Below are 20,741 nucleotides of genomic sequence, written 5' to 3'. Positions count from 1 at the left end.
GCTGATTACGTGTAGCTCAGCAGCAGCAACAGCAGCTAGCAGCTTGTCACAGCGATCACTTCACTTTAATAATACAACGATCAGGTGGATTGTTATAACCTGAAAACAGAACGGACGAATCTTTATCTGCGGGTAAAATGGTAAGACTAAAGCGGTTCTACTGATCGAGGAGCATAAAGCTAATGTTACCCGGTGGTGATGGTAACGTTATCGGTCATTGTTGTGGCCAGAGGGGCTAAATGGCTAGTGAAGCATATAGTGACTTTTCGGCATTTATTACCAGCTGATACATTTGTACGATGAGTGCAATGTACATATCATCTGTGTATTTTGGTTTATTATAATCTTCAGTTTCATAAGTCTATCTAGCAGTCAGTCATAGAATTTAAATGCCTTCACTTTCAGATGTTCAAGTCCTGAGTTACGTATGCATTCACTTTTGGAAAATCCCCCCCCCCTGTAAAATAACCAGACAGTCACATGTACTTAGGTCAAAAATGCATGAAGTACAAATAAACACTGAGCAAGTAAAGTACACCATTTTATGTTTGTTTGTAATGTGATTATAGCTGATTTCAACATAATTGACAAAAAACAAAACAAAAAAACAAGTCAAAGCACTTTTGCATTGGTGAGTGATGTTACCATGTCCATAAAAATAGATTTTAGAGGAGATGTTTGACAAACTCATTCTCTTGTGTGTCATGCTTTTAATTTTTGAATTTGTAATGTAATTGCTATCTGTCTTGCAGTTTTAACAAGATGGGTGCTTCACGACTGTTTGAAGATAGCACGATTGAAGATACATTTTAGAAATCCTCACTTCTGCCTTGGTTCTTGGATGGAGGAGCAGTGAATGTCCATGAATCCTGAGGAGAAACGAACTCGGCAAAAAGTGCACACAGCATTTACATTACAGACACTAAAACAGCGCGGAGATGTTTGCTAAACTAAAGAAGAAGATTGCAGAAGAGGCGGCCACAGCCCCTCGGACTGGAGTTCGAATCCCACGCACCATCAGCAAGGAGTCCATTACTTCTGTCGGTGCTGACTCTGGAGATGACTTTGTGAGTAACTGCATTATTATAACATATCTATTTTGACAGCATTGTTAAGAGAAAAGGGGGGTAAATTTGATAACCTAGTAAGGTGCATATAAGAGGTTTTTATGATTTTTTGTTTATTAGGTTGTGAGATAGTACCGGGTGGTTAATATTTATCGTACTTTTACACCAGACAAGTTCCAGTTTGTGGAAAAAAGATGAAAAATAGAAGCTGAGGTAATAGTAGCACTTGTAGTTCAAAAAAGAATCCCCCTGTCCAAAATGCAAAACCAGTTTACGCACAAGGGATCCTATGTTACTGACAGTTTTTTAACATTCTTCTGGATAGGAGCCGAAATGTCTTGATTTCATAAATAGTGTCTTATTACATTTCTTCTACAATCTCGTTACATTTCTCAGTATAGTCCATATTATCCAGCTTGCTGTCCGATCAGCATTTGACAATAGCATAATTTTTGCTTTATTCACTATCTGTGTATCCTGATACTTTGGACTTTTTATGCTAACATTGAATCCTGTTAGCTCCCCTTTGGCTGCCGCTGGTGACATCCTGAGTCCAGTTGCATTAGTACTCCCCCCATGTTCTGCTAACAGGCTTTTACTGTACCCCTGTCCACTGCAATCGTGCCCCAGGGACCGTCCCAAATCTGCAGCGTGGCCCTAAATGCATCCATGATAGGGATCGTGTGTCCACTCAGTGATGTTCAGAGCATAATAAATGAGTCTGGGAGAAGATAGTGAATGTGAACTCTCACCTGATAACAGCATGGGTGTGCAGAGGGGTGAACTAAGTGGAAAGATATCTGGAGTTTATTCCAACATCTGTTGCAATTGCATGGGTAGTTATAGATTTAAAATCAAACTTTAGTTCTTAGTTTATATTGTTAGAGAAGAGAGAAGACTGAAATAACTTGGTCCAAGAATCGCATGTTTCAATATTTGCAGATGTCTAACTACAGGACAGCAGCTGTTATACATAATGAGCAAACAGGATATTTTGTTGTTTGCTGAGGACCCTTTGTCTAATGACCATTTTTGATTCTAACAAATTTGGCAAAGTTATGTTAAAGTTAGAAACAAATCTTTATTGATATGGACCACTTATACTGTTCCTTGTAGTATATGCCTTGTAAGACATTTTATAAAATCATCCAAAAGGCACATTGTGAAAATAGGAACCCAAGAGTTATTTTAGGAGGTTGAAACTGAAAGATTGTAGGCAAACACAACCCATATTTAAAAGGTATATTACAATAAATGAATAGTATAGGACATAAGTGCCTATTTTCACACATCACTCTACAGCATAATGATTTTATGGATGACCAATACAAGGAACTGGAGTCACCTTTCAGGCCCTTCAGGTCTGCAGTGTGGGTGTGACGTGGCTTTGTTTATACTGGGTTATTCCATATCACACAGCTTTTGACAGCATTCTAACACTTCACCCTAACGTATAAGAAGAAACCAGTTGCATCACTGTAATGGAATGTAAAAGTAATAGATTCAGTTCCTGTAGATTATCATATTGCGTGGTTTTGTGAAGTGTGCTCATTACGCTTATATTGATCTTATCCATCTCATCCATATCTTATCCATTGTGAGACCCAAAGGAAATCCATATATGAGCGTATAGGAGCAGACCGTAGCGCATTTGAATGCCTCTCAGGAAAAGCTACGCTCCAGAGGCTACTGTGTCTCTGTTGCACATGTCTAAATAATTTAGCAAGCGTTGCCTCTCTGAGAATCTGTGCTGTCAGACGATATGCTTATAATTCTGCTGCCATGTTGGAAATGTTTAGTGCAACATTTTTATACTAAGAGACCATTAGGCAACTGTTAATAGATAATTGGATTTGCATGTGGTAAATGATTTATCGCAGCATTGCATTACAGCTTTAATAGGTGTGTACTTCAAAAAGATCAATGTTATTATCCTCCTGCAGTGTGTTCAAAGGACCATTTCTAATCAAAATTGAGATTCAGTAATTTTTAATCACCAATGATCAGCTTGCGTAGGTCTGTCACTCTAACACTTTATGAAGCAAGATGCATTGCTACAGAGATTTATTGCAACAAACAATACTGAATCTACTTTATGCCACTGACACTGTAACAACAAAGCAGGATAATCCCAGACGGTAAACCATTTTTTAAATACACTGCATAATTAAAAGGCAAGGGGTGCAACAAAAAATGGCAGAATAAATTTATATTTAGGCATAGAAGTTATTTATTCAACCCTCTACAGCTTAAATCTTATTATATCACACAATAAATACTGAGCCCCATACTATATTGCTTCAGCTATAATTTATTTAACATCAATATAGTAATTATCATGGCAATCCTCCGTCTGTAAAGGCATGTGTTTGGAGTTCGGACTTTGGAGGAAGAAATATGTTTTAGTAATTGGCAATGATCTGAAGTCAAGTTTATGTAATACTGAAAGGCATTTTTATTTGTTTTAATCAGACGAAATGGAATCAAAAATCACATATCACTTTGCATGCTAAATTTGTTAAAAGATACGACCTTTTGATTAATTTAAAGTTCCATCTTAAAACTACAGTTGAGACTCCTCATTTTGGATACAGATCTGTTTTTACATTGATGTATTTTTTTGTTAGAACACAAATCTGTGCCTTAAGGTATGAGTTGTTGAACTTTTATTTGTCTTGTTTTTTAGGCATCTGACAGCAGCAGCTCCAGGGACGATCTTCCTGCTCAGCTCCTTCGAAGAAACAACCAAATCCGGAGACTAGAGGCCAAGCTCTCAGGTACAAGTGTTTCAAATGAATACAAAAGTCTTCTGGAGCTAAATTAAAGGTGCATTGTGCAACTTTTCTGGCGGAGGGTCTGTCACCTGCTTGTCTCCATGGAGGTGTTATTGCTTTGCCTGAAATGTTCCATGGCATTTATTCATTACATTACAATAATACAATAAATGCAGTAATTCTCTCTGTGAATAGGGTTGCTGCTCCACAGATCTGATGTGTAATGTAGCCTAGTTGTCTCTCTTGAGATAGATAGGTTTAATCTCTGTCGTGGAACATTCTAGACAAAGCAATAACATTTCCATGGAGACAAGGAGCTGATGGACCCTCCACCAGAAAAGTTGCACAATGTATCTTTAACATGAGAAACCCAGTACTCTGAGCCAAAGTGGGTGAGTCATCTGAAAAGTCTGTGTTATCCTTCAGCATTAATTCACTGTCTGCTGTTCAAAGCAGGAGTAAGGTCCTTGAAACGGCATTGGCCACTCACCAAAATGTAAATGTTTCAAATCAGGAAATGGGAAAAGAGCTCATTGGCTAAAAAGAAAACTTGGACGTTGTGATTCTCTGACAATATAGCGCTTTATAATTAAATGCAGACAGTACATAGCAGACTTATATTGACCTCAAGAGCTGCTTATACATTATGTCTGTACTGGGATGAATTGGGTACAGGCCCTTTAATTAATATACTGAAAGTGAGAACCAATCCAAACATATGTATTATATAACGTTTTGGTTGCGGGTCCGTCACCTGCTTTTTTCTATGAATATGTCATAGTTCTGCCCAGAATGTTCCACAGTATGACATTAAATCATCTACCTTACATTTATTTAAATACAGGTGGTTTTATAGTTCCAAAACACCAATAAAAAACTGGCATTCTGACTGTGAGCAGGGTTGCCTCTTCACAGATCTGACCTGTGACTTAAGTAGGTTTGGTCTCCATGAAGACAAAAAGGTTTAATGCCGTACTGTGAAACATTCAAAACAAACAAAAAAAACACCTCTGTGGAGAAAAGCATTTGCCGGAATCTCCACCACAAAGCCTGTGTTTATAAGCAGCTTATAAAATGTCCATTACTTGGCATTAATATAGATACATTTAAATTGTTTCCTATAATTTTTGAATAAATTTAACTTTTTTTTTTTTTTTTAATTCCAAACCGGTTGTAGAATCAACAATGTCTTTTTTGAATCAACAATGTCACTTTGTCTTTCTTCACTTGTTTGTAGTAGCATAGTTAAAAAGTCCTTTATTTAGACTTTTTACAGCTTGTGGTTTCCATGCATTAGATAGGACTGATCAGATCATTATTAGTTTGTTTTGAACCTTTCATTATTTCTCACCCATATTTTCCCTTTTGTTTTCTCCCTGTCCTCTGTTGGCTCCTTGTGACGGTTCCTCTCGTTTCTGTCTGTGCCCATCCCTCCATCCCACCCCGACACTAGACTACGCTGAGCAGCTGAGACTTTTGCAGAAGACCAAGGACAAGCTTGAAATTGCATTAGAAAAACACCAGGATTGTACGTACCCCTCCTCGCTTCCTTTCTGCCGCTCAGTGTTGCTTCTCTCCTTTAAGAATAATCGTTTTTGCATCAAAGACTTTCTTGGGGTTTCATCATTTAGAGGCATTGCAGGCATTTCCACTTCACTTCCTTCTTCTCTGATCAAAGTGTTTCTGTCCAATGTAGAGCTGATTTTGGCCTGTGACCTATATTGTGATCTTTGTTTACCAGTTAAAATGCGTATGACAGGTTTTGATGATTCTCTAATTTCTTCTTAATTTGGTTCTATAATCCCTGTTGTAAAATGAATTATTATAGTTTTACACCAACTGAGAAGCAGTTTGTGAAGAAAAGTTGAAAACTATGTTGAAAATTACATAGAGAGTTCTGTCTCATATTGGTGACATCACATGAGGCAGAATTATGCCCAGACTTTAGGCACAATTTATACTTTCAAAACACATTTTGCTGATACTTTAAACATGGTTTCAACAAAGAAAAGGTGTTTTTGTATAATTTTATTTGTCAAATTATAATCTCTGTGTACATTAGAGGAGTTTTGGTCTATTCTACATCATTGTTGCTAGGAAACCGTTATGAAGTTCCCTAGTGTGATGTCATGGAAGTAAAATTTTAAACCTAAAAAATTGGCCAGACAGGGAAAGAAAATATAAAATGTTTAGCAAAATCTTAAATATAATGATCTTAACTGTTTTTTAGTAAAACCTGTCATAGGCACTTTAAACGCTATCCACATCAAATGGGCCGCACGCAGGCATTACAATACTTTTACGATGACACAAGCAGCAAAAAGTATAACTTGCTATTATACAAAATTATTATTCCTTTCTCAGCTTGTGATAAGACTATAGGGAAAACTAACAGTGTTGGATGTTTCTCATGAAAAGCAAGAATCTCCATATAAAAACACCCGAAAACTAAACAAAATTATGTAATCTTATCTAGTGAATTTGACAATGGCTTTGCAGCAGAATGTTGTCTATTGTCCTTGTTATGAATCACGCCTTTATACGCTTTGTCAGTATGTTTTTAAACTCCTTTTTACCACTTATTCTGTTGCTCCAAGTTTGTTTTTGTTTTTGCTTTATTTCTGACTAATTTTACAATATTCACAGTGGTTAGCATACTGTTTGAGCACAGTTCGAGTCCATGTATTGCTGCTTTGCTTTTAACTGCTCACTTTTTGGAACTTATGACTTCTTTTAATTTTCACAGCAACTAACAGGCTGAAACCGCATAATTATACTTTACATTTTAACACTCTTTTACCTCGTTTGGTCACATAAAAACATCTCCCTCTCGTGTTCGTCTCTCCCTCCTGTCACTTCACAGCTTCCATCAAAAAAATGCAGGACCAGAATGAGTCCCATGTCGCCAGCAGAGCCAAAATGGCCGAAGGCATGGCTCTGGCCCTGGAGAAAAAGGATCAGGTAAAAACTCTTTCATATTCAAAAACTTACTCAGCAAAGTTGTTAGTTGGCTATGTGTAAATATGTTTTTTTTATTTTGGCAGGAGTGGATGGAGAAACTGGAGGCGGTAGAAAAGGTATCAACAGTTGTCATAGAACATCTTCTAATACAATAACAGTCTGTATAACATTATGGGAGATTCACTGTTTTTGCAAGAAATATCCAAACTTATAAATCACACTTTTGGGTTTGAATAATGCCACCACTTACAAAAGCTACTGTGAAATATATAGAGTATGTTTCACTTAAACAGACGGTGAAGGTGACCAAGTTTGTAGTATAAAAACTTACTGTGACAGAGTAAAAAGCGGTCAAAAAAGTCCCCATCACTCTGTTGGAATTATAATAAAAATCCTTTAATTTTATTACATGGGACGTTTTTACTCTACCGCAGTAAGTTTTAATACTACAAACTTCTCATCTTCCCTGTCTGTTAGCTTTTGAACCTTGTCCATGAGGAGCACCTGTTCTAGACTTTGAACTAAGATCCCCCAAAGCTCTCACTTCTTCCGTGCTTTTATATTTCACTTCAGTTTATTTGTGCTTACGGAGAGGATGCTAAATTGTGTTTCAGTGTTTTGTTTCATGTGGATAGGTCTAGTAGTGGAGATAATGACCATAAACCAGCTCAACAAATCTACAGTCTATCACTAAACTGACTAAATATCAATAAATAGAATTCTGACCAGCCGATCAGTTCAACTTCCAACTATAGATAGATAACAATATTGCAATGCCACTTGAATACAATCTACTCAGGGTTTAAGAATATTAATGCATATTTGAAATAAATAACAAAAAACAGAACAGTTTGAAAAAAAATTTATGTTTCTTTCTTTCTTTCTTAGGAGAAGGCGGCTCTCTCTGCTCGGCTGAATGAAATGACAGAGCAAAGTCTGACTCTGTTTCAGAAAAGAGACGATCGTGATGAATTGGAAGGATTCCAGCAGCAGGAGCTCGCCAAAGTCAAACATATGGTATGTATAATGGGACTTTTACTAAGACAGGAAGGCTAATGGTGTATTATGTGTTGTAATAGTAGGAAATCATGCAGCAGAACAAATTTTGCAACTTAATGAGGTGATTTGAAAGCTTTAACCAGATACTACTTTTTTTTTCCGACTTCGCAATAAGGATCAGAAATGCCAAAGTAGTTCAGGTTATGTTTACCCAAAATCATCTAACTGACGTTTTATTCCTAGCTTTATTTTGGTCACAACTAGGGATGCACCGATGCCGATACTGGTATAGAATATTGGCACTGATCCATGAAAATGTGCTGGATCGAACATCAGTTCTGTCTACTGTGATATTTACTAGTCATAGTTGGTCCAGAAAGTCTAATCATGTTTGAGTTTTTAATACATATTTGTTCTCTAATTACCTAAGAGTTAAATAAGACCTACATACCACATTTTGTCATTTTGAATATTTCTTGTTTTTAGGTAAATAAAGTCTATTTTTAGTCTCTGGTATCTGTAGATATCAGGTATCGGCAGAGATTTAAAGCCATGGTATCTGAGTTGATATTGGAACTGAAAAAGCTGGATTGGTGCATCTCTAGTCCCATCCCAATTTCATTCACATATCTGACAGAAAACCTACTTAACATTGTCTAAATGCAACTGATTTTGTCTGTGTAGCTGTTGAAGAGGGAGGAGCAGTTGGGTCAGCGTGAGTCTGAGGTCCAGTCCATGAAACGAGGTCTGAGCGAGGCCCGGAGCAAACTGCAGAGACTGGAGGAGGAGCACAACCAGAGCTGCCAACTCAACGCTGAGCTGGAGATAGAGAGGTCAGAACACACAGAAAACTGACTTTTACTGCAGTAATTACAGCTTTTCAATTATGCTATATAGTAATTTTCTGTTGTGGGGTTTTTGGCGCATGCTTCTGCAATGTTCCACTGTATAGCATTAAACTTATACATTTAGCATTTATATCAATATCAGAGTGTTGTTATGGCTCTGAAAAACCTTGGAAAATTATGCATTCTTACTCTGATCTCCAGTTTGACCTGATGCTGTCTTCAAATAGATGAATCATTTTAAAGCCTCTCTATGTGTCATTATAGCTAATACAAAAACATCTCCATGACAACAATTAGACCAGAAAAATTACATGGTGTCCCTTTAAGACTGGAAAAGCAGCACGCATACTAATCTACTAGAAAAAAAATTAAGATATTTAAGTTAATTTATATGAAAATATGCTAAAATTGTGTTTTTCATCGGTTATATGAAGTTACAGTCATTGAAACAATCATTACGAACACTACCAGCTCATCAATAAGGACAGGAACTTGACTTCTGCCATTTTCTGTTTCCTTTACCCTTGTGTCTGTTACAGAGAAGAAATGCTGTTGTTTAGAGAAGAGTCTGACAAAAAGATCCTGGACTTAGAGACTCGATGTGGAGAGTTACAGGCAGTAATCAAGCAGGTGTCAGAGGATTTTCAACAGGTTTGGCCAGAATCAGTTCTTGTGCATTAATTTTGCATCATTTCAATTTCCGTCTGTGTTTCTATACTTTGTGCTGCACTTTTGTTTAGAAAATGTGTGTTTTTTTAGTCCCAGAATATGGTGACGTCGTTGGAAAAGTCTTTACAAGAACTCCAGGCTGAACATGACGCTGTGAGGCTGCAACAACAAAAGGCGAGTCTTTCCTGAAACTCTGAGGATTCCTATGCTCTGTAAACATGACACACATAGCTTTCAAAGTGCATGTTCTGTCCCGCAGTCAATATCATACAGATACCACCACTTTTACTACTACTACTGCTACTACTACTATTGAACTTCTGTGGTTCATTTTACAGTCAAATTTGTCTAATACTTCAACTTCTACATTTAAAGATATGATTGTTAACATATTGCCATTGGATTGACTTAAAGATGCATTGTGTAACTTTTCTGGTGGAATGTCTGTCAAATGCTTTTCTCTGTGGAGATGTTTTGTCTGGAATGTTCCACAGTATGACATTAAACAGTTCTATCTTACATTTATTTTATTTAATTACATGTGATTTTATAGCTCAAAAATACCTAGAAGAAATAGAATAGAATAGAAATGTTTCATGCCATACTGTGAAACACTCAATGACATCTCCATGGAGACAAGCATCCCCACCACACAATTACACAGTTACACAATGCAACTTTAATATAATCTGAATATTATCATTGGGACACTATACAAACTATACATTCATTTTGATCAGTATCCTAATCCACTACTCACACATAATAACTGTTTTCTAAATGCAACTAATAACCTACAAATGTAAATGATTTGTTACAGGCAGCTGTAACAGAGGAGGAGAAGGAGCGCACGTTGTCAGAGCTACAAAAGAAAGTGACGTCTTTAGAAAGAAGACTTCAAGGAAACCTGAGCCAGGATGAGCACTTGCAAGAACTGTTACAGGAGGTCAGTACAAAGCTTTATTTTCATTATTCACACACTCTACATGTACAAAACAAAAGCTTTTTACTGGAGGAGCTAGAGACATGCTTTCCAACTCATTCCACTACGACATCAATTTTATTTATATTACTTTATTTCTATATTTTATTTTTACTTGTAGATATACATCTTTTTGCCTTATTTGACCCCCGTCGCTTGACATTTTTGCTACTTATTTAGAATTTTTTATTACCATTTATATTTTTTCCTCTCTGTTAGTATACTATAACATGAGCTACTGTGTCTAAGTCATTTCCCATGTGGATCAATAAAGTTTGTCTAAGTCTAAGTGTAACTAATAATTTTTTAATGAAACTGTTAAGTAGACTTTTAAACTATTTGGCAAGACACAGCTCCAAAGTAAAATCATCAAAATACATGTACAGTTTGTGTTGGATTGACCTGTGTAAATATTCAGTGTTGTGTGTTTTGTTTTCTTTAGAAATCAAGTTTAGAGCAAACTCTGGAGGAGACGAGAGCGGAGTTACTAACTGCTCGAACCAACCATGCTGACACAGTGAGCTCTCTGGAGGCCCAGGTATATTTTGAGATATTTTTATTACTTATTTCTATTGTATTTTAGTTTTACTTGTACATAGACATTTATGTAATTATGCCTTATTTGACACCAGTCTTTTGATATTTTTGCTACTTATTTAGAATTTATTATTACCATTTATATTTTTTCTTTATTATAATATACAGTGATTGTGTGAGCTACTGTGTCTAAATATTTTTCCTTGTGGATCAATAGTTTGTCTAAGTCTAAAGCACAATCTCCAATCCAGTATTTTGGTGTGTTTATAAAAAAAATAACCGAACAGCAAACCATGTTATTAGGGTTGCAACATTTTTGGAATTTAAATCGAATTCCAATTTTTCTAACAGCTGATTAGTTTTGTGATATATATTGTGATACTGTAAACAACATTTGAGGGAAGACTGAAATCTGATAAACAAAACCAATAATCCTATAATAATGTTTGTACAGGTGTAAACTACGGGTACAGCAAGAGTTGTCTATGTGGATATTTTGTTTGCGGAGGGCATTCTATTATCTAAATAACTGCAGCCTTTGTGATTTAATAAGTGTGCATACTCGAATTGCAACTAAGATTGTTTTTGAATTAATTGTGCAGCCCTGCTTGTCGCTAATGTGGATTTTTCTATTTGGATTGTGGCTTTTTCAGGTCTCGAGAATGAGCGGCACCATCAGTGAATTGCAGACTCTGCTCAGACACAAAGAAGACTCCTCCAGGGCGTACAGAGAGAGGACAGATGCACAGGTAGAATCGCACACACAACAAAAGTGTCAAAGTATATTAAGAGCAAGTGTCAGGGAGAAGGGATGGGGCTTGACAAGCTGTGTACTCCGGGTTTACTAATTATGTAATGAGTTGAGCACTTGACAAAAGCCACAAGATAAACTGCAAATATATGGAATGCTTGCAGCTCATTGAAATTGCTCTGAAAACATAAAAAAATCATTTCTCTATTAAGAACCTGTTAACCACGTAGAGACTTCTGCAATCATATTCTGAAATGCACACTGTTCTTTATCACTTTAGTAGTTCATATTTAAAGGTGCACTGTGGTGGAGGGTCTGCCAACTACTTGTTTCCATGGTGATATTACTGCTTTCCCTGAGATTAAACAAATATATCTTGTATCTATTCAATTATAGGTGTTTTTAGTTCTCAAAACTACATCAAAAACAGGCATTATTACTGTGAGCCGGTCCACTTCTCCACGGATCTGACCTGTAACTTTGTCTGGTGTTGTGGGCTGCTTGTCTCCATGGAATTAAATTAAATTAAATGTATTATACAACATTTTAGGAAAAAAAAACTTCTACCAAAAAAGTTACACAGTGCACCTTCTAAGATCTAACTACACTCATACCTATACTATACTAAACTACTGTTAACCTTGGCATTGTGTTATTTGTACCTCATTATTATTGTCTTTTTGTTTCAGATTTCAAGTCTTGAGCACCAGTTGTCAGAAAGTAATGAGAGGTTGAAGAGCACACAACAACAAATCAATGAAAAGGAACAGTGCACAGAGAAACTGGTGAGTATATGGTAAATATTTAGACAAACAATTTTTGTGAATTTTGATAATGTGAATGAATTTTCTTTTTGACTGCCAAATGAAGGTGACATTGCGTTTTGTGTTGCAGAGAGGAGAGTGGGGGGCAGAGAGAGCCTTCTTGGAGCAGCAGTTGAGTTTGTTGGAGCAGCAGAGTCAGGACAAATCCAGACGGCTTGAGGAAAACGTCAGCACTTTACAGACAGACAACCAGAGACTGCAGGACTCACTGGTACGCTCTCAACATAATGACAGTGACCAGAACTGTTTTAGGATAGATGGTAATAATGTTATTTCAGGTATTTGACCTCAGTTTGAAAGGAAGCTTAAATCCACACCTGTGCCATAAAACTATGCCAGAAATTACCTCTGTTTTGTTTAATTTGTGTAAGGGGTAGAAGTTTCAGTCTCTACTCCTTTCATGGTATACAGTTGTCATGTCCTTGGGCAACACACTTAACACAGTGGTTCAGTGCTTGGAGGTTGAAAATTGCTATATAAATGTATCTTTTTTTATTGTATATGTGAGTAGGGTTGTGTATAGCGCTTTTCCAGATGTTCAAAGTCTCTGTTGTACAATTTTGTGCATTATTAACTTACTCCACATCCGGTGATGGCAAGCTGCTATTGTAGCCACAGCTGCCGTGGGGCAGATTGACAGAAGTGAGGCTGCAAATCAGCACCATTGGCCCTCTGACACCATCAAAACTCTCACCCCTTTGACACTAGGCAATTTGGGTAAAGTGTCTTGCTTAAGGACACTGCCAGTGGCGCCCCCTCCCCATGGCAGCTTATTTTCTCAGCAGTCTCCCATCTAAATACTAACCAGGCCCGGCCTTGCTTAGCTTCTAAGATCTGACGAAATCAAACTTTGATAAGGAGGTTTGGCTACATTATCCACACATAATAACTTGAATGACTTTAATGTGATCATCAGGTCTTTTGTTTGTAATATAGTTCAAGACCATTCTAAAACAATTTAGTCTTATTTCTGTGATTTTTTTAAATATCGATTAAATTGTCCGCTTTCAGTATTAGTGTTGGTATTGATTAGTATGTGGGTATTGATACTTTTGACATGTTGGATAGGTAGCGCTAGACTGGCAACGTTGGATATCACTGATGACAGTATATTGGATATTTTTAGCTCAACTGAAACCAATTCATGTATAACAGATTGTCTCTTATGAACCGTCTGTTTTAATAGGCCGATCTGGAGAAGAGAAAGCATGAGACTGAATGTGCTTTGAGACGAGCATCAGAGGAGCTTGAAAAGAGCAAGGTCTGAAGAAAATGACTCACTAATTTAATAATCCTTTTTTTACAAAACATCTGCAACTATTCAAAAATAATCTCTCTTGTATTTGATTTTCCCATGCAGGCTGACTTGAGCAACCAGCATAAAATTTGCACAGAAATCACAAAAGCTCTGGAGGACACAAGACGACAGAAAGAGGAGCTACAGACGCGGGTCAGTGGGAGAGATGACCTTCAATAAAAATAAAATATTAATTTGTTCTTTAACATTTCAGACAAAAAAAAAAACAGACTGTAACTTTTCTCATAGAGGGTCCATCACATTCTTGTTTCTGTAGCTATGTCATTGCTTTGTCTGGAATGTTCCACAGTATGGCATTAAACTACCTTAAATTTATTCAATTACAGGTGGTTTTATAGCTCAAAAATACGGAGAAAAACAGGCATTCAGACTGTGAACGGGGTTGCATCTCCACAGATCTGATCTGTATCTTGGCCTGGTTTGGTCTCCATGAAAATAGAAATGTTTAATGTCATACTGTGGAACATTTCAGACAAAGCAATAACATCTCCCTGGAAAAAAGCATTTGACTGACCCCCCACCAGAAAAGTTACTCAGTGCACCTTTAAAGGTGTTTTTATGCACTGAAAAACTTGAAAACCATGCACCCTTACTCACAAAGGGCTGCTCTCTCTACAGATTTGACTTTTCTGGTGAAGGGTCTGCAACCTGCTAATATCTATATATTTATGTCTTTTTATGTATATTATTCATATTTATAGGTCTCTTCACTTAATCAATATGGTTTTCATCAAATACAGTATAAATAGTGTTTTTGGCTTAGACAGAAACAAATAGTATACATTATAGCTAAATTGCTTGTTTTTCCTCTTATAGGTTGCTGAGTTGACGGCTTCTTTAGTCACGAATCAGCACGAAGTAACTACTTTGACTGACAAACTACACCAGAAAGAAGAGAAGATAGAAAAGCTTCAAAATGGTAAATGCATTTAAGTAATAATTTTATGTCATAAATGTAAAAAAAAAAAAAAAAAAAAAAAGTTTTACAATTTAAAGGTGCATTCTGTAGCTTTTCTGGTGGAGGGTCCATCATCCTACTTGTTTCTATGGAGAGGTCATTGCTCTGCTCGGAAGGTTCTACAGTATGACATTAAACAGCCTTATTACAAATATTCAATTGCAGGTGGTTTTATAGCTCAAAAATGCCTAAATGCCTGGTTTGGTCTTCACGGAGTTAGAAAGGTTTAATACCATACTGTGGTATTCCAGTCGAAGCAATAAGATCTCCAGAGAAAAGCATTTAATGGGCCCTCCATCAGAAAAGTCACACAATGCACCTTTAAGATTATAGTTTCATATAGTAAAAATGTTGTATTTTTGGTACAGAGGTGCAGAGTGGACAAGAGTCTCTACAGCAGCTCAAAGAGGAGATGGAGAAACATCGAACACAGTTCAAAAAAATCAGGAGGAAAAAGAAAGTGAGCTGAAGAGTGTGAGGGAGGAGCTGCTCAGTCAGACACAGCAGTTAGACAGCTGCCAGGCCCGGGTAAGAACAAATAAGAGAACTTTTATAAGACAATGTTTGTTTTAAAATGGAACCAATACAATTTTGTGATGATGATACTATAGTTTCCAATTACTATGTTTTAAGGTATATAGGCTACATGTAAATAAATACGTGAAAAACAATAACTTTGGTTAGGTAATGCAGACTTTAATAAATGTTTTTCTTTTTTGATGGTCAGGTATAATACCAATGTTGCTCTGTACTCACAAATGTTTTTTTTACATTTCATTTAAACAAACTGAAGATGTATATCCATATGAAACACCCCATGTGCTAAAATAGTGTTAAATATTGTCTCGTTTTGTGTAGATCTCTTACCTGGAGGTGGAGGTGGAGACTCTGACCGAGCAGCAGCAGCAGCACCTGGAGCTCTGTGAGGAGGAACAGAACGGTTTGGTTACCGTCGACGACCTCGATCACATCCAGAAGCTCAACAGAGACCTGGAGCAGCAACTCGGAGAGAAAAACAGGGTCAGTCCAAGTTTGATGGTGTATGGAAACCAGAAAATCATCTAAATTCTTTCTGATCATGGTCCCCCTGAATATTCGCATCAGATTTTGTTATTTACATGTCATTTTAATCATTTTTAAGGTCCAGAAATCAGATGATAAAATGTATGTGTACTTGTAAACATAACCCAGGTTGTTTGGTTGGTTTGAGCTTCCCATTTCAAGAGATATTATATTTTGTTTTAATAGGCAACTGCTCAAATGGTCACTATTCTAAAACCCATGGATATATTTTTTCTTCTTATTTTACAGTTATGTACAGTAAGTTTGTATGTTTTTTTTCCATAGACAATAAAGCAGCTGCAACAAAGACTGGCAGAACTAAAGAGAACTCTGCAGAAAGAGCTGGTGAGATGCTGCTCAACTTTTTTTTAATGATTTTAATTTCAACAGTAACAGTAATGCGATCTATATTCAATGACAAATTTAGAGAAATGCCAAAAACCACTGAATTGAAGTAGAGTTACTCTTATACGTTTCTAAACATGTAGGGGTGAAAATTTGGCCTTTTAGTGCTACAGATATAGTATCTTAATGAATTCACTAGCAATAATACAAAATGTTAAGAATTTTGAAACATCTGTCATATCTAAATACAAACTTTCTTTTGTTTCCGCCATGTAGAAGTTGAAACCTGAAGGAGAGGCTGAAGTGAAGGAGAAGACAGCAGAGACTCGGACAGACAAACCAGAGCGGATCAGTCCAGACCCCCCTCCCACCTCAATTCCCAGCCCCCCCACCTCCAACACCACCGTCACCAACACGTCTGACCTCAACGACTCTCGAGAGATCAACTTTGAATATCTCAAACATGTGGTCCTCAAGTTCATGTCCTGTAAAGAGGCAGAAGTAAGTGTCAAAGCAGATTTTTTTATTTTTAAGGCGCCGTCACCGTCTTAGTTTTCCTCATGGATTTTTTTTATTTTATTTTTTATACACTTTCTCTTGTATTTGCACTTCTATGAGCCTATTTGTGTGTGTTTACTTAACTTTTTCATTAGGTTATATTTTTATTACATATCATTAATGAGCTAATTTTAATAATGAGGTCATATGTGTAACCTTTATGGTTACACAATGCTTTTCTCCATAGAGATGTTATTGCTTTGTCTGGAATATTTCACAGTATGGCAATAAACCTTTCTATCTTCAGAGATGGACCAATCCAGACCAAATTACAGGTCAGATCTGCGCAGAGACATCCCCACTCACAGCCAGAATGCCTGTTTTTCTCTGGTATTTTTGAGCTATAAAACCACCTGTTATTGAATAAATGTAGGGTAGATCTGTTTAATGTCATACTGTGGAACATTCCAGGCTGAACGTCTCCAAAGAAACAAGAAGGTGACAGACTCCCAATCAAAAAGTTGCATAGTGCACTTATAAAGATGAGACATATTCTGACACTAAGATTTAACTTGTGTACTGTTTTCATTTCTTGTCTTTTGCAGGCCTTCCATTTAATCCGAGCGGTGTCCGTGCTGCTGAATTTCACTCGTGAAGAGGAAGATTTGTTGAAGCAGACTTTAGAATACAAGGTTAGGGAAGAAATATTTGTGCTGTAGATTGATAAGATACTTTTTCATTCTTTTCAGTTACAAAACATGTTTTTTTTTATCTCCATAAATGAGAAACACTCTTTAAAATGTATGTGTAAAAAAGTGACCACCACTTATTTGGGCTTTTTCAAATGTCATCCCTTCATTATAGTTCTAGCAGTCTAGCTTGTACCTCTTTTGTCATAGTCACTAGTGACCAGTTCCCCTAGGTTGAGCATCACTGCTGGGAGAATCATTTACATTTTTTTCTTAATTTGCATGTTTTTGTTTTCCCATCAGATGTCCTGGTTCGGTTCCAAGCCTTCTCCTAAAGGCATCATTCGGCCTTCGATCTCAGGCAGCTCGGCGCACTGGAGCTGATGGGGCAGAGACACTGGAGCTGGACATAGCTTTATTTAAAGGTCCATTGTGTAACTTTTCTGGTGGAGGGTCTACCATCTGCTTGTCTCCATGGAGATGTTGTTACTTTGTCTGGAATATCCCAGTATAGCATTGAACGTATCCATCTTGCATTTACTCAATGATACGGGGTTTTATTGACCTAAAAACTTGAATTCTCACTGTGAGTGGGCTCGTCTCTCCACAGATCCGACATGAAACTTGGCCCTATGGTGTCATCTGCTGTCTCTATAGAAATAAATAACTGTAATGCCATACTATAGAATATTCCAGGCAACATGTCCATGGAGAGACACACCTTACAGACCCTTCAACAAAAGTTACACAGTGCACCTTGAAGCATTTACTGCCTCCATCGCCTCTCTGCTCTGCTGCTGCATCTACTGTGGAGACACAAGGGCTGTATGGATTCTGTAGGCTTTTCTTAATCTAATTCAGATAATGTTTTAATTATCTGGTGAGGTTTTTTGGTGAGACCTGCAACTAGGTATGGTTGACTTCAGCTTAATTGCCTCGACGTCATGAGCTTTGTGTTTTAGCGAGTCATAGTTCTTACATTTGAACTCTATCTTGAAATGACAGTCAGTGACATGCTGCTCCTATTAATTTTATTTTAAGAAGGAAATGGCTATGATTAGTGATGGACCTTCTCAGTTGTCAACAAATTGGACACTAGTATTAAGGTGAAGGTGAAGGGTCCGTCAAATGTTTTTCTCCATGGAGATGTTACTGCTTTGACTAGAATGTTTGAGGCATCTTGAGGCATTAAACCTTTCTATCATCATGGAGCCCAAACTAGGCCAATTTACAGGTCAGAGCTGTTGAAAGGCAACCCGCTCACAGTGAGAATCCCTGTTTTTCTATGAATTTTTTGAGTAATAAAACCATCTGTAATTGAATAAATGCAAGGTACATCTGTTTAATGTCCGAGCAAAGCAATGACATATCCATAGAAACAAGCAGGTGACAGGACCCCCGACCGAAAAGTGCACCTTTTTAAGAGAGGTTTGAATCTGCCTTTTTAAAACTATTATAGGACAAAAGTGATCTAATCAGGGAGTGAGGCACTGATTAGAGCCACTGCCTCAAAGCAAAATGGTTGAACTTTTAATACTCAGGCCAGCAGACTACTGTATCAGTGAAGTTTGCATGTCCTCTTTGTGTGGTTATGGACTATTTCTGCCATTGTCCTAAAAACATGCATGTTTAAACAAATTGGTTAATTGCCCATAGTGTGAAAGCATACCTCCCATCAAGAATAAGCTGAAGAAAATATAGCTGATTGGTGCATGTACCAAGAAGCAAAAAAAAGTTGTTGCAATATGGATGTTTTAGCATTACCCTACATATGCACACTGTTCTCAATGTAGGCCGTTTTAACAAAAATCTGGATGAAGGCAACATTGTGGGTAAAAAATGAATGCTTTGTAAATGACTTAGGAACTACCTTATTCTGCAAATGTACATTCCATGTGTATATTTAAACTGTACATACTGTATGCATTGAGAGCTTTATAAATATGTGGAAGATGTAACAGATTTTTGGACAACACATAATCATGAAAACACTTCACTTTTTCATCTAATTAAATTGAAGTGGGTTATGAAGTCAATGTTCTTTTTTTTTTTTTTTTTCGTCGTTTTGATTATTTTAGAGGTTAATGTTTGGGTAAGATTTTTATTTTTTTCTCACGTTTGGTCAGAATTTTAGTATAATTTCTCAACTTTTTTTCCTCAGACTTTTTTTTTCACTGTGTTTTCCATACCATACATTTTATTTGGGTTAATTTTAGAGCTTACCACACTTAAGTTTAAGTCTCTGGTAGGACACATACTGTTTTTTTTCTCTGTGAATATTCTTTGTCAGTTCCCCATCATTGCATTACATGACGTCGTAAGGATCTCTGTGACTGTCTCTTTCCAAAAATCTGCCTTCAATCAAACAGAAATCTATTGGGAAGATTTTAAATCACTACTATTATATAATATACTAACTTTGTGATTTATAACGGCAATTGTTTTTACTGTCTCTGTGAGAATTAAGTAAACAATGCACTTTTTAAACAGAAATTCTTATGTTGTCTTATTTCATGAAACACTAAACAAACAATAACTCGTCTGGCTTATTTATGATTTAAAAATGCTGCTACTACAGTATTTTAATTTCTAGTCTATAGAAAGCAAATACATCATGATTTTCCTATTTCATATGTTATAACCTTTTAAAATGCATTTTATTCAGTACTACAAAATGTATTGTCACAGCACCAGACTGACTACCTCAAACTGAAATAAAAGAGGCTCTGAGAATTTAAGATCATGCATAATAACAGCAATAACAGCATATTATTTTTCATTTTTATTAGTCATAGTGCACAGAGATAGAAATGGCAACAGGTGCCAACATTACAACCCAGAATGCCATTACATACATAAGGTTTTGATTTCTTTTTGAATAAAAAATATATTATGTTTCCTATGTAAATTTGGGTAAGTAAGTTTTTATTTGTTGTGCTTTTCACAGACATCACAGATATGTCACATAGACACTTTACAGAGCACTATTCATTCCCGGTGGAGTTTAGCTACTATTATAGCCACAGCTGCCCTGGGGCAGACTGACAGAAGCGCAACTGCCAATCTTAGCCATTGGCCCCTCTGACCACCACCATCACTCACACACACACCGCTTTCTTACTAAGAAATGTGGGTAAAGTGCCTTGCCTAAGGACACAGCGACAGTTTTTGCGACTGGTGCCCCACTGTGGGACCTGATTTTCCCAGTGGTCTTCCATCCAGCTTCTGAGATCTGACAGGATCAGGCTTTGACAAGCTGGTATGACCACAACTTTAACTTTTTATGCCATTTTTCATCAATGAAAAAGTGGGACATGCAGTCTAACACATACACTGTATGATGTCTACGGGATAAGGGACAGGCCACGGAGAGTAAATGACTCTGCTGGATACTACTCATTGTCGTCCTTATGAAAAGAAAAAGCACCAGCAAAGGGATGAGCAGTCAAAATATTATTT

The 20,741-nt window shown here is 36.8% G+C and overlaps 1 protein-coding gene across 1 annotated transcript; it reads left to right on the top strand.

Moving 5' to 3' along the window:
- Nucleotides 1–19,775, top strand: LOC110163401 (golgin subfamily A member 1). The gene is given in 25 exon segments (XM_020928355.2): nucleotides 1–140; nucleotides 753–1,067; nucleotides 3,754–3,844; nucleotides 5,295–5,369; nucleotides 6,705–6,802; nucleotides 6,886–6,918; nucleotides 7,691–7,819; nucleotides 8,486–8,634; nucleotides 9,189–9,300; nucleotides 9,409–9,492; nucleotides 10,139–10,264; nucleotides 10,743–10,838; nucleotides 11,491–11,586; nucleotides 12,278–12,373; nucleotides 12,483–12,623; nucleotides 13,599–13,673; nucleotides 13,773–13,862; nucleotides 14,547–14,649; nucleotides 15,057–15,128; nucleotides 15,131–15,216; nucleotides 15,547–15,708; nucleotides 16,036–16,095; nucleotides 16,372–16,596; nucleotides 17,199–17,285; nucleotides 17,586–19,775. Coding segments are annotated over 24 exon segments (2,496 nt in total). The 5' UTR covers nucleotides 1–140; nucleotides 753–938; the 3' UTR covers nucleotides 17,667–19,775.
- The last annotated feature ends 966 nt before the right edge of the window (nucleotides 19,776–20,741 follow it).

This window comes from Boleophthalmus pectinirostris, unplaced genomic scaffold (genome assembly GCF_026225935.1).
Source record: "Boleophthalmus pectinirostris isolate CB_2022bp ecotype Guang Dong unplaced genomic scaffold, ASM2622593v1 HiC_scaffold_4, whole genome shotgun sequence".
Lineage (NCBI taxonomy): Eukaryota > Metazoa > Chordata > Actinopteri > Gobiiformes > Gobiidae > Boleophthalmus > Boleophthalmus pectinirostris.
This window is presented reverse-complemented; position numbering and strand designations above follow the sequence as displayed.